General features: G+C 46.0%; 1 protein-coding gene across 1 annotated transcript in view; it reads right to left on the reverse strand.

Moving 5' to 3' along the window:
• Positions 1 to 1,998: 1,998 nt before the first annotated feature.
• The window catches only part of col16a1 (collagen, type XVI, alpha 1), a gene marked incomplete at its 3' end in the record, with an annotated part of 565,824 nt that continues 552,877 nt past the window's right edge, over positions 1,999 to 14,945 (reverse strand). The window contains exons 58-64 of the mRNA XM_059954228.1: positions 12,871 to 12,924; positions 11,813 to 11,863; positions 11,522 to 11,611; positions 7,968 to 8,003; positions 5,988 to 6,032; positions 3,022 to 3,219; positions 1,999 to 2,065 (exon numbers count right to left, since the gene is read on the reverse strand). Coding sequence (XP_059810211.1) covers positions 1,999 to 2,065; positions 3,022 to 3,219; positions 5,988 to 6,032; positions 7,968 to 8,003; positions 11,522 to 11,611; positions 11,813 to 11,863; positions 12,871 to 12,924 — 541 coding nt within the window. The remainder of the gene's footprint in view (positions 2,066 to 3,021; positions 3,220 to 5,987; positions 6,033 to 7,967; positions 8,004 to 11,521; positions 11,612 to 11,812; positions 11,864 to 12,870; positions 12,925 to 14,945) is intronic.

Raw genomic sequence — 14,945 nt, forward strand, 5'->3', positions numbered from 1 at the left:
TCTTACAGAAGGACTCCCAAGTCTCTTTGCATCTGTGCATTTTGAATTCTCTACCCACCTAAATAATAGTCTGCCTGTTTATTTCTTCCACTGAAGTGCATGACCATACACTTTCCAATATTGTATTTCATTTGCCACTTCTTCATCCATTCCCCTAAACTATCTAAGTCTCTCTGCAGGCTCTCAATTTCCTCAATACTACCCACTGCTCCACCTATCTTTGTATCATCGGCAAATTTAGCCACAAATCCATTAAAACCTAGTCCAAATCATTGACATACATTGTAAAAAACAGCGGTCCCAGCACTGAATCCTGTGGAGCTCCACCGGTAATCGGCACCCAGCCAGAATAGGACCCTTTTATTCCCACTCTCTGTTTTTTGCTGATCAGCCAATGCTCCACACACACTAGTAACTTCCATGTAATTCCATGGGCTCTTATCTTGCTAAGCAGCCTCATGTGCGGCACCTTGTCAAAGGCCTTCTGAAAATCCAAGTACACCATGCCTACTACATCTCCTTTGTCTACCCTGCTTGTAATTTCTTCAAAAAATTGCGGTAGGTTTTTCAGGCAGGACTATCTTGTCATGTGCCTCCAGGTACTCTGTAATCTCATCTGACAATTCCAACAACTTCTCAACCAAATGTAGTTTCCTTTCTGCTACCTCCCACTCTTCTTAAATAGCGGAGTAACATTTGCAATTTTCCAGTCATCTGGTACAATGCTGGAATCTATCGATTCTTGAAAGATCATCGTTAATGCCTCTGCAATCTCTCTGGCTACTTCCTTCAGAACTCGAGGGTGCATTCCATCAGGTCCAGGAGATTTATCCACCCTCAGACAATAAAGCTTCCTGAGCACCTTCTCAGACATAATTTTCACTGCACAAACTTCTCTTCCCTGAATGTCTGGTATACTGCAGACGTCTTCTGCTGTGAAGACTGTTGCAAAATGCATTCAGTTCCTTTGCCATCTCTGCATCTCTCATTACAATATCAGCATTATTTTATATTGGTCCTATATCTGCCCGACTCTCTTTTACCCTCTATATACTTAAAAAGGCTGGCTGGCGACACAGTGGCATCAGTGCTGGCAGGAGGTCTCCAGTTCGAATCCAGCTGGCTCCCCTGCATGCTTTTCATTCGTGCTGGGTTAAGAGTAGGTGATCTTTGGGGGAGAAAAAACTCACCCTTAAGTGGCAAACTTGCCTCGTACGCAATTTCCCACTACTTCAAGAGCAGTGTGGGAGGAAGTCGTCCACTAACTGGATAAATTCCAGATGCGACGTATCTTTCCTTTTCCTTATAGTTAAAAAAGCTTTTTGTATCTGCTTTGACATTAGTCTCCAGCTTCCTTTCATTATTCATGTTGTGTGGTGTATGTTAATAATATAGGACGTTTAGTGTATGTTGTGTGGTGCATGTTAATACATAGGACATGTTGAGTTTACAAAGAAGATAATATGAATTCATCCACCTTAATCTGTTTTTCAGTTTGGTCTTTGAAAATAAATTAAGGTGGATAAATCCCCCAGGCCTTATGTGATCTCTCCTGCAGTTATTGAAAGAGGGAAAACAGGAGAGAGCTGACAGAGATCTTTGTATCCTCATAAGCCACATGTGAGGTCAGGAGAATTGAAGCATAATTTTAAGTTGATTGGAGGAAAGTATAGGAGGTATGTCAGGGGGGTAAGTATTCTTACAAAGAGAGTGGTAAAGGCAAATACATTAAGAAACTGGGCACATAGATGATAGAAAAATGGAGGGCTATATCGGAGGTAAGGGTCAGATTGACCTTACAGTAGATTAAAAGGTTTGCATAATCATGTGTAACATATTCTATGTTGTGTTGTATGTCCAAATATTCCTTTGCTTAAGAAGGGCAAAATAGATAATCCAGTAAATTATAGGCCAACATGACTGATGGGATTGCTCCTCTAGAAGCAGGCATGGACCTATTGGCCTTGTGTTATTACAAACAAGTAAGAACATACTCACGGTCAAAGATTTTCATAACTTCCTGTCTGATTAACCTCTTGATCTCATCAAAGTTAACAGCTTCTCCCTGTTGGAAGGAAAGTGACCATTGTGTTACTTTCAGCACATAGCCCTTGATTGCTAATGTACCTGGCTAAGAGTCTCATGTTGAAAATGCCATGTGCTGCCTAACAGGATTGTTACATTGGTTAGAAAACCTGTGCGTACGGCTCTGCTACACGTTACACAGACATTTTACCAAACACATTCTCTAACACCAGTGAGCTGAGCTTAGTTTTGAACATGGAAGTGGCCTGGCTGGTTCTTTGATCAGATAGAGATATAAACTATAGATAAACTTTGTGTTTGTTGCTTTAAACTATGTTGTGTTATCTATGATTTGGTGAGTCACTCAGTCCTCAGATATACAAAGACAGCTATATAAGGTTATTGTAATGTGAGGCCTCGTATTCTCTTGCAGAGAACAATGTTCCCACAGATGGGAAAGGTGACACAGTACTGGTTGCTATAATGGATATGGTTTATTTGGATTATGTTAGGCTTTTGGCAATGTTTCTTCCAGGATAGAACTCAGATGAGCAGGCACAATGTGGTGTCTGTGTGTTGTGGCAGCCTTAAACCTGCCAGCTTTTGGAAAGTCAAGTCCTAGTGTTTTGTCATGTTGTACACAATTTCAGAGCAGACACAAGCAGCTGTTTGTATGGTTCTCCCTGTGACACCTACAACCAAAAAGGTCCAAAGACCCAGCAGTCTTCTGGTAACCACAGCAAGGGTAACCATGGTAACCACTGGAAGGTAAACAGGGTATCTTAGGATGAGGACCTCTCAGGCAGCAGTGCCTTTGATCAGGACAGTTCCCTGAGGAATGGAGAGTTTCCAGTGATGCTGAGAACAACTGCATGGGGTGTCAGTGGGGACGCTGGTCCGTGACACACAGTTGTGTCCTGAAAACAGCTTATCTCCTATGAAAGAGCACTTATAGCTTCTACATTGATCACTGATGAGATGAGGAGCACTCCATACCGCAGATCCAGGTGTTCCTGGAATTCCAGCAGCACCGGCAGGTCCTGGCGGTCCAGGTAACCCTCGTTCTCCCCGAGCACCGGGGGTTCCGGGAGGTCCAGGTAGTCCCATTCCACCACTCTTGCCTGATCCAAAGGACATGCCAGGCATTCCTCTCACCCCTTGGGCTCCCTTCGCTCCTGGTCTTCCTGGTTCACCCTTTGGAAAGAAAGCAAAGAGAAGGGATTAGCAATTCATTCCCTAGTGAATTTCCCATCACTAGTGGGAGCAGTGTGTGGTAGCTGCTGCTGTCTGTGAACATGCATAGAACATAATACAGGCCCTTCGGCCCACAATGTTGTGTTGACCTCTTAACTTAATCTAATCCTTCACTCCTACATAGATCCCTATTTTTCATTCATCCATGTGCCTATCTAAGAACCTCTAACATACCCTTAATGCATCTGCCTCAACCACAACCCCTTCCATGCACCCACCACTCTGTGTATCTAAGCAACAGCACATCAGCTTGGTATAGTATCAGAGGACCCAGCACTTTGACTATATGATGAACGATACTTGTTTGGGTTGATACCAATCATCCCCCGTAGGTCAGCAGATTTAAAGTAAGATTCTTCTTCCTATTTCTTAACAAAACCTGGAAATGGGAGTACCTGGACATCCCATTTTTGCTGAACAAATATTAACTGCAATTGTGAAGCTGCTGAACAAGTTCACTGAATGAACAGGAGACAGAGGCCACCTGAAATTTCATTTCTGCTCCGCCTTTCAATATGATCATGGGTGATTATCCTAATTCTGCTCCTGCTTTTTCCCCATCTCCCTCAATCCCTCTAGCCCCAAGAATTATATCTAACTCCTTTAAATAAAATAAATATTTGATTTATTAGTCAATTCTACATCAAAACACAGTGAAATGTGTTGTTTGCATCAAATCAAATCACCAGGGATTACACTGGGGATAGCCACAAGTTGTCGTGGACTGGCTGCATCACAGCCTGATGCAAAAACACCAATGTCCTTGAACGGAAAAAGTAGTGAATACAGGCCAATCTGTCAGGGGTAAAGCCCCCCCCCCCATCACCACTGAGCACATCTACATGGAGCGCTGTCACAGCAAATGAACGTCAATCATCAGGGACCCACACCACTCAGTCCATGCTCCATCAGGAAGAAGCTACAGGAGACTCAGGGCCCACCCCATCATGTTTAGGAAGAGTTATTACTCCTCAACCATCAGGCTCTTGAAACAAAGAGAATAACTTCACTCAGCATTACTTTATTTTAATATTTTTTATTGATATACAGTGCAAAATAGGCCCTTCAGCCCATTGAACCATACTGTCTCATTTGCCCAATTTGCCCCATCACTGAACTGTTCCCACAGAACTGACTCATGTTTTTGTCTAGGTGGGTTAGGGCCAGTTGGAGGGTGATAGCAATGGCGTCATCTATTGAGCGGTTGGGATGGTACGCAAACCGCAGGGGGCCCAATGAGGGAGGCAGCAGGGTCTTGATATGCCTCATGATGAGCCTCTCGAAACACTTCATGATGATGGATGAAAGTGCAACAGGACGGTAGTCATTTAGGCAAGACACTGAAGACTTCTTTGGCACGGGGACGATGGTGGCAGCCTTGCAGCACGTTGGAACGGTGGTGCTGCTCAGGGAGATGTTGAAGATATCAGTGAGAACATCTGCTAGCTGGTCTGCGCATCCTCTGAGCACTCTACCAGGGATGTTGTCTGGTCCAGTAGCCTTCCGTGGGTTGACCCTGCACAGGGTTCTTCTCACACCGGCCACGGAGACACAGCACCTGGTCATTTGTAGGAGGGGTGGACTTCCTCGCCGCCACATCATTTTCCGCCTCAAAACCGGCGTAAAAGTTATTCAGCGCATCTGGGAGGGAGACATCACCTGCACAGTCAGGTGATGTTGTCCTGTAGTTGGTGATGTCCTGGATGTCCTTCCACATGCGCCACGTGTCGCCACTGTCCTGGAAGTGGCTGTGGATTAGCTGGGCGTGTGCATGCTTTGCCCCTCTGATGGCTCGAGACAGTTTGGCCCTTGCAGTTGTTAGGGCTGCCTTGTCACCTGCTCTGAAGGCGGAGTCGCGGGACCTCAGCAGTGCACGCACCTCCATGGTCATCCATGGCTTCTAGTTAGCGCATTTAGTGATGGTCTTGGACAGAGTAACATCATCAATGCACTTGCTGATGTAGCTGGTCACTGATGCCATGTACTCCTCTAAATTGGTAGAGTCGCCATCAGTTGCAGCCTCCCTGAACATGTGCCAGTCAGCGTGCTCAAAGCCATCTTAAAGAGCAGAGATGGCTCCTGTTGGCCAGGTTTTCACCTGGTTCTGAACTGGTCTGGAGCACCTGACGAGCGGTCTGTATGCTGGGATTAGCATAACAGAGATGTGGTCTGAGTATCCGAGGTGGGGCGTGGCTGGGGATGATTGTATAAGCAAGGTCCAACGCATTCTCCCCTCTCGTTGCAAAGTCCACATACTGATGGAATTTGGGGAGCACTGACTTAAACAAGTTCCTTTTTACTCCAACAGATCCAGCCTGGGCACTGCTGGAGCCCCACTTGAAGCGCCACGATTGCTCTGCTGAGGTCCTGCACGGCCATTGCGTCTCAGACGACAGACAGCTGGTGTTGGGCAGCAGCAAGTGGTGGCCTGTGAAATGGTGCATGGAAGCCCCACACTGTGGCGTATTGTTGACTGTGGAGAGCAAAGTCTGGATTACTACACTGTGTGGGTGGACAATGCTCACGTAGTGAGCTGCACAAACGTTGGGGCGAGGATGACATTAGTCAGCCAGTGAAATGAATGCCTTCCTCAAATGAGTTATTAACATATGCTGGGTGTGTAAAACCTTTACATATGTCATTGGTTCAGAGCAGAGTTGAGTTATCTCATTACATTAACCTCCCCTTAAAAAAAGGTCATGTCTTACCTTTGCCCCTGGAGGCCCCGCACTCCCAGGAACACCAGGTGATCCCTAAGGGAGAAGAACAGTGAATATTAGAGTTTGGAAATAAAGCACAAGGTGTGATGGATAAAAGTCCATGAAGTGGAGAGGACATTACTGCCAGTTCGTTTTGTGCTACCCATCACGAATGAGTCCAAGGAACTACAAGTCTGGCTTACAACATGGAATTTCATCATAGCAGCTGGAGAAGAGAGCAGGCTGAACAAGGGGAGGATTGTATACCCTTGTCAAAGGAAGGGGCAAATCAAGGGTTGTAAAACAATGGTGAGGCAGAGGGACTTGAGGGGTGATGCACCATCAATATCTCTTTGAAACGTGAGGCGAGATATCGGCTTTTATTGACTGGAAGAAAGAACAAGCAGTAGTTGACCACCATACTACATCCTGGAGACTGAGGGCAGGGCTCAGGCCTCAAGCGCCTTTATACCAGGGCCTGTGGGAGGAGCCACAGGAGCAGTCAGCAGGGATATGTAGTTCACCACAAGGGGTTTCACTGAAGAGGAGTGAATTGCTTGTGTCACAGTGAAAGAAAGGTATTAGTGGGGAGGAGGGATTAAAAAAGGGGCTGTCACTCCTGAAAAGGGGAAGGACACATGAGAGCTACAGGCATTAACAATAAGAAATGGATCATTAAAAGTACAGTAATGGGTCTTCTTGGTGGCAAATGATTGAAAAACTACAAACTTTAAATCTCTGGTCAAAACATGGGGAGAGAAAGGTCAGTAGGTATGAGCCGTCAACCTGGTGCAGGTGGGAACAGAGTCTCAGAGACAACGGCAGGCCGAATGAGTCTAGTTGCAGAGGCACTGGTGAGCAGAAGATAGTTTGGAAGGTGAATGGCAAATTGGTTTTTCTTACAAGATGGCTGTGAAGTCTAGGGTACTGGTGAGATCACACCTGGAATGAAGTGCAGTTTTTAGTCCTGTTTTAAGGATTAAGTGTTAGAGGCAGTCTGAAGGAGACACACTGGGCTAATTCTGGGGATCAGAGGACTGTCATCTCACAGGTAGCCGAAGGATTTAGATCCTTAGAAGTGGGGAGATCTCACTGAAACTTACAATATTCTAAAGATGACGAAGGACAGATAATGAATTGATTTCAGTAGAGGAAAAGTCTCAGACAAAGGACATAGTTACAACATTTAGGAGGTGTTAAAACTGACATGTCAAGGAACAAGTTCTCGCAGCATGTGGTGAATCTCTGGAATTCTCCACCTTGGAGGGTTGCAAAGGCTGCATCATTCAGGGTATTTAAAGAGCAGGTAGTAAATGCATCTTAAAAGATTTGGGTATTTGGGCCACTGGAGGCAGAAGAAGAGAGGAGGCCTGTCATAGTTGCACTGAATGGTGAGGCTTGCCTGAGGGGTTGAGTGCCCTACTCCTAATCTCATTCGTTTTCTATTCTTGTGTTCACTCATGATGAATGAAATAAACCACATGTAGCAGTTTCCCCATGAGGTGTCAAATGCAGAGAGCAGCCCCAATGCACAAAGCATCTGATCATGGTTGTAGAGACCTCAGGAATGAGACTAGTGAGATGGTTGTGTCAAAGAGGCTGGGCAGGGTGCAAGCATACAGGGTCTCTGGATATTTCCTTTCCTGTATCATCAATTTGAAAATCTACATGTGTGATTGCTAGAAAACTGGCTGTATAACAAAACCATAAAAGCTTTGACTTGGATTCCAAGAGAAATGCAGCCACAGTCCTGCTGGGATGTTGTATTTGAGGACAATCCTCCTATACTTCCTGATGTGGGCTCCTTACTGGAATGGGTTACATCTGGTACATTGGAGAGACTCAAGCAGGATACCTGCGGCTTTGCAGGTATCGATTTTGCTGGAACTTCTCACTGCTTCATATCCAGGAGAGTTTAGACCCCCAGCTTTCAGTTATTCTCTGGTAATGCCACTCTTGCCTGACGCTGGAATAATTTTGACAACATACCTCTTTTCCTATTGGACCATCACTGCCAGGCTCTCCCTGAAGGAATGGAAGAAGACACAGACAGCAGTCAGTAAGTGTCCCACAGTGTTCTGTTGCACACTTTACAGAAGATTCATCGACTAACCGTATAACTTACCCTCTCGTATCTGATGACCATAATTTACTCTACTGAAATGAAAGAACCACACTGGGCTTAACTGCATTCACCCTCAGGCCTGGCACTCAGCCTCTTGCGTACAATCATATAACAATTACAGCATGGAAACGGACTTCTAGTCCGTGCCGAACACTTACTCTCAATTCAATATCCTTCTCCTTAGTGAATACCAAAGAAAAGAAATTGTTCAAAATCTCCCCCATCTCTCTTGGCTCTACACGTAGCTGTCCACTCTGATTCTCTAAGGGACCAATTTTATCCCTCACTATCCTTTTGTTATTAATATAACTGTAGAAACCCTTTGGATTTATTTTCACCTTACTTGCCAAAACAACTTCGTATCTTCTTTAGCTTTTCTAATTTCTTTCTTAAGATTCTTTTTACATTCTTTATATTCCTCAAGCATCTCATTTACTCCATTCTGCCTATATTTATTGTAGGTATCTCTCTTCTTCCAAACCAAGTTTTCAATATCCCTTGAAAACCATTGCTCTCTCAAACTTTTAACCTTTCCTTTCAACCTAACAGGAACATAAAGATTCTGTACCCTCAACATTTCACCTTTAAATGACCTCAATTTCTCTATTGCATCCTTCCCATAAAACAATTGTCCCAATCCACTCCTTCTAAATCCTTTCGCATCTCCTCAAAGTTAGCGTAGCAGGCAGCCTGTGCGGTGAGCTGTATAGATGAGCTGGTACAAGCCTCCATGTCACCTCCTTGCTGGGACCCGTCTTGTCCGCAATGTGGACATGGGCACCAGTGGTGTCTGGTGCACAGTATCCAGTGCAATCACCAGTCAGGCTGATTGCTGGGAATGGGACACAAAGGCATGGGGTCTTTGTCTAGATAGTGTACTATCTAGACTTGAGCTAATGGATTGGGGAAAGATGAAGTTCAAGACCAAGAAGTCAAGGAGCCTTGTTCTTAGGAGAGGAAAGCTGGTTGACTTTTATTTCACCCTTTGTGGAGAGGAGATTCCATCCATTCAGGACCAACCAGTTAAAAGCCTCAAGCGATGGTACACAGAGGAGCTGAGAGACACCAAGAGGTTTCAAGAGACAGGCAAACAGATCCGCAAAGGTCTGGTGTCTGTCGACAAGTGTGGCTTGCCTGGCAAGTTGAAGTTGTGGTGCTTGCAGTACGGACTGATGCCACGGATAAGGTGGCCACTGACTGTCTGTGAAGTGGCAATGTCCCATGTTGAGGCAATGGAACAGAAGATCAACAAGTATATGAAAAAGTGGCTTGGAGAATCAAGCAGCCTCACTAATGTTGCAATCCACAGTAGCCAGACAAAACTTACCATCCCAGTGCAATCCCATGTTGAAGAGATCAAGGTAGCCAAGGTAAGATCATTCCTGATGGTTTGAGACTCAAAAGACCCTGTCATCAAGAACACCCATCCGGATGTGAGATCAGGCAGGAAGTGGTCAGCCTGGGCAGCAGTTGATGAGGCAGAGTCTAGATTGCAGCACAAGGAGACGGTTGGGGCTACCCAGCTAGGCTGCCAGGGACCTGGATGGACAACCCACAAGTGGTAGTCATCTTCTACAGGTAAGCAGCGTCGTGAGCTTGTAATACAAGAAATACGAAGTAGAAGAGGAGAAGAGGTTAGCTAAAGCAGCTGGCCTGACCAAACAAGGGGCTTGGACAAGGTTGAACAAGTTAGGTCTTTCTTCCTTGGAACGTGAAAGGTTGAGGGGGGACTTGATAGAGGTGTTTAAGATTATGAGGGGGATAGATAGAGTTGAGAATTAGAGGACAAAAGTTTAGGGGTAACACGAGGGGGAATTTCTTTACTCAGAGAGTGGTAGCTGTATGAAATGAGCTTCCAGTAGAAGTGGTAGAGGCAGTTTCAGTATTGTCATTTAAAGTAAAATTGGATAGGTATATGGACAGGAAAGGAATGGAGGGTTATGGGCTGAGTGCAGGCCAGTGGGACGAGGTGAGAGTAAGCGCTCGGCATTGACTAGAAGGGCCGAGATGGTCTGTTTCTGTGCTGTAATTGTTATATGGTTGTTGGACCTCGTGGGAAAGGGCTGAACAACGACATCTATCTTGGAATGTTCTATGGCAGATGGAACCACTCCGCATTTCTTTTCTATACATGACCAGCTCCCAACACTTGCCAACCCCAGCACCTGGTATGAAGATAAGACAGACAGGTGTGCTGCTTATGGTGAGAAGGGAACACTTCAACGTATTTTGAGTGCATGCAGAGTCAATCTTTCCAGCGGCATGGACACTTGGAGACATAACAACATTCTCAAAGTTGTAATAGAAGCGGTTGAGCAGAGAGTACTGCAGCACAACTTATCTCATGCCCCATGCTGCACAGAACATCGTATATCATTCGTGAAAGAAGGTTCCAAGTCAAGGGTGTACAGCGCAGGCCCACAAACAAGCATACTTTCTTCAGCCAGTGATTGGTGTGTCAAGGCCGACCTGGATGGGAAAGGCAGTTTCCCAGAGCAAATACTTTTCACCACATTGCGTCCAGATATAATTGTCTGGTCTGACGTCAGTAAAGAAGTGGTTATTGGTGAACTCACAGTCCTCTGGGAAGACAACATCGATGAAGCCCATGAGCGCAAGTTGACCAAGTATGCAGAATTAAGATCAGAGTGCAGAGACAGAGGGTGGAAGGTCTCATGCTATCCATTCGAAGGAGGTTTCCATGGCTTTACTTTGCGTTCACTTTCCAGAAGTGGCTGCAAGTCCTTGGCTTCACTGGAAGAGAGATCAAGCCAACCAGCAGGGCTGTAGCTGAGGTAGCAGAGACAGGATCATCATGGGTGTGGACCAAGTACTTCCGAGGGGGAGATAGTCGGACAGCGTATCGATCTTTTGTAAACTCTTCAGTAGCTGCATAGATACCTGAAGAGTAGACTATCTGTTGGATGGAAGCGACCAACAACTCTGATAGAGGCAGATGCCAAATTTTTAAGCTCATCAGTGGGAGGTGGTGCTTTAGCACTGCTGGCCTACCACCTAGAGGGAGTCTTGATCATAAGTGGGCCGAAACTCCTGAAGACAGGTGGCAAATCAACTGATGATAGCACAGGATAGCCAACATCTTAGTCCACGTGTATTTTCAATTCTAATTCTTAGTGTGAACTAGTTAAGACTCTTCTATCTCCACCATGACTTTATCTCACTAATCTTTGCCAACATAAATACTATGCAGCTATAATCCTACATCCCAAAGGTAACTAAATCAGGAGAAGGCCCAGACCTGACCAGGGTCATACCAGATGTGGCAAGTTCTCCATACAAAAGCTCACCCGTCACCCTGTGATAATGCTGTCCGCCCGATTTCCATGCTGTCCCGATATGGATATGGAGTGCTGATGAGTGGCAGCAGGGAGGTGGTGCAACAGTGGAGAATACTCACCATTAACCCCGGTGATCCAGGGGGACCAGGGGATCCAGCCATGCCGGGAAGACCTCTTTCTCCCATCGGCCCTCGATCACCCTTTGTTCCCTATAAAAGAGCCAATTTGGAAGCATAAGCAGTCAGAGGAGGAAAGATGTGAGCAACGCTGTGGAATGTGGAAGTTCAGGAGGGCAGTTCCGGGAGAAATGAGGCACAGACAGAGGTAAGGGTGGAAACAGAGGGTGTGGGAGAGAGAGGGAGAGGGGTGTTTTAATGACTGGGGTGCATGGGTCTCTGGTCTCAACTCACCACTCCTGGTGGTCCTGCTGGGCCTGGGCTTCCTGGAATGCCAGCCGTGCCCTGAGAAGAAGGAAGAAAGTTGTCATCAACTCATTCACTGGCTTGCAGCCTGCTATAAAGTATGCAGGATCCTGCCTATTCATTGACTCTTGGCTGCTCCCACGGATAGAGGATCCTGCTATTCATTGGCTGAGAGCCTGCTTTGAGTGGTACCTTTCACCTGAGAGCAGCAGTGGCAGCTTCACGATGTTTCACAATTGCCCACAGTCCACACACCAAGGACAAAGGAGCTAGAAGTTCAACAGACATCTGGGCATGGTGAATGTCAAGTCAAGTCAACTTTTATTGTCATTTCAACCATAACTGTTGGTACAGTGCATAGTAAAAATGAGACAACGTTTTTCAGGACCATGGTTTACATGACACGGTACTAAAAACTAGACTGAACATAATAAAAAAAAACCCACAGAGAAAGTTATACTACAGTCCTACACTGGACTGCATAAAGTGCACAAAAACAGAATGTGGGCAATGATCTGGTCACCGTGGTGGGGCCTTGTAGATTGGAGGGCGTGCACTAGTGGGAAATGATCTTTCGTGCTCTTACACCAAAAAATCTGTCTTATTTTGGGGTGGTCCTGGATCTTTCTAGGAATCCATTCAAACAGTAGTGTACAACGTGCTCTCCGAAACAAATGAACATTTAACCAGAGGGAACTGGATAACTCACAGGAGAGGAAAATAATGCTGGTTATGGGGAAAGAGCGGGAATAACTGGAAAAGTCTTTGTGAGATCCAGCATCTTGGCGGCTTGAATTAGTCCTTCAGTGCTCAATAATTCAGGTTCCAATTGTTATGTGAGATACGTGTGACCAGTCCTGAGGTCACTGTGACATCTTAGAGCTTTCTCAGGACAGAAGGCAAGAGGCTGTTTCTTCTTTCTCAGGCCTCTTAGAGTACAGTAGGTAAGGGTTGGGCTTAAGGTAAAAGGAGGGGTGGCAGCTTCCCTGTTTTACCAGGCTCCTCATAGGGGTGAAAAGAACCACTAAACCACTAGTAATACTCACAATGTGCCCAGGAAGTCCTGGTGGTCCTACAGGCCCTGGTGGACCAGGCTCTCCCTACAAACAAACACAGATCCACTTGATTAGATGCTTGCACTTCTGAACTCCGTGTTCCCATGTCGCATTGGCAGTTATGTCAGACCTGCATCTCCACAAAGATTCACAGACCTTCCTGTTTATCGAAAAAATATTGCTGTTTTGTTTAGTTAATGGGTTCACCTTAAACCTGCTGCCAACACAAGAACAGTTTATAAAGTAGTTTGGGTCACTCTATTGGAAGAAGGATATGAAAGCTTTGGAGAGGGTGCAGAAGAGACCTAACAGGATGATTCCTGGATTAGAGAATATGAGCTTTAAGGAGTTGCTGGACAAACTTAGGTTGTTTTCTCTGGAGTGGCAGAGGCTGATGAAAGTTTATATAATGATGTCAAGCATAAACAGAGTAGACTGCTTATAACTTTCTCCCAGGGTTGAAACATCCAATACTGATGGCAACACGAGTGAATCTGCAGATGCTGGAAATGAATAAAAACACAAAATGCTGGCAGAACTCAGCAGGCCAGACAGCATCTATGGGAGGAGGTAGTGACGACGTTTGGGGCCGAAACCCTTCATCGGGAGTGAAGTAACGGGGATGGTCGAGGGGGGATAAGAAGTGGGGGCAGGGATGAAGTAGAGAGCTGGGAAGTGATAGGCTGAAGGGAAATGGGCTGGGGGAAGGTGGAGAATTATGGGGAATAAAAGAGAAAGAAAGGTAGGGCTGGGGGGAGATTATAGTGAGGGGGGAAAAAGCAAGAGAAAGAGAACCAGACTAAAATTGTAGATAGGGATGGGGTAAGGGGGGCGGGTAGGGGTATCAACAGAGGTCTGTGAGTTGAATGTTCATGCCGGCAGGCAGGAGGCTACCTAGGCGGGAGATAAGGTATTGCTCCATCGACCTGTGTGTGGCCTCATCTTGATGGTAGAGGAGGTCATGGACAGACATGTCGGAGTGGGAGTGGTCTGTGGAATTGAAGTGTGTGGCCACAGGGAGATCCTGCCACTGCTGGAGGACTGAGCGCTGGTGCTCGGCGAAAAGGTCTCCCAGTCTGCGGTGGGTCGCTCCAATGTATAAATGGCCACATCGGGAGCACCGGATACAGTATATCACCCCAGCTGACTTGCAGGTGAAGTGGTGCCTCACCTGAAAGGACTGTCTGGGGCCTGGGATGGTGGTGGGGGAAGAAGTGTGGGGGCAGGTGTAGCACTTCTTCCGTTTCCAGGGATATGTGGCCGGAGAGAAGTCGGTGGGGAGGGATGGGGGATGGGGGAGGGAATGGACAAGGGAGACACGTAGTGAGTGATCCCAGTGGAAAGCCGAGAGTGGGAGGGAGGGGAAGATGTGTCTGGTGGTGGGATCCCATAGGAGGTGGCTGTATTGATGGACGTGCTTTAAATGTGAGAGGGGGAATGTTCAAAGGAGAAGTGTAAAGGTGTGAATGCCTCAAATGTGCTGCCAGGAAGAGTGATAGAGGCACTTACAATAAAGGCATTTAAGAGGCTTCTAGATACTTAGGTATATTAACATGCAGAGAATGGAGGGCTATGGACATTGTGCAGATCAAAGCCCGAAGATTGATTGGAAGTCCAGAAGTCAAGGCAGATAGCCAGAGCCCAAGTCTAAGAATTGCTGTGGTTCTGCTGGTGAAGTCAAAGGCCTAATGCATACATCCATGGAAGGCTGGAGGATGAAGACAGCTTGTCCTGGGGTTAGAGAAATACATATGTGGGTGGAGGTTGGGTGGGATGTAAGAATTGTCTTTTTTTGCTGTTGTTGCTTTGTCACTTGGTAAATTTTGTCTTGTTGTGTTCTGTGTTTTATTGCATAGCATGGTAGGCATGCTCTGCTGGCGGAATGTGAGGCAACACTTGTGGGCTACCATCGGCACATTCTTGGCAGTGTTGGTTGTTAATGTAAATGACAACACTCTATTTTTTGATCTGCACATGATAAAGAAATTAATCCTAACTCTGAAAATCAGAAGGGATTTTCTCTGTCTAGATGGACATAAAACCATATAACAATTACAGCATGGAAA

This window comes from Hypanus sabinus, chromosome 30 (assembly GCF_030144855.1).
Source record: "Hypanus sabinus isolate sHypSab1 chromosome 30, sHypSab1.hap1, whole genome shotgun sequence".
Taxonomy (NCBI): Eukaryota; Metazoa; Chordata; class Chondrichthyes; order Myliobatiformes; family Dasyatidae; genus Hypanus; species Hypanus sabinus.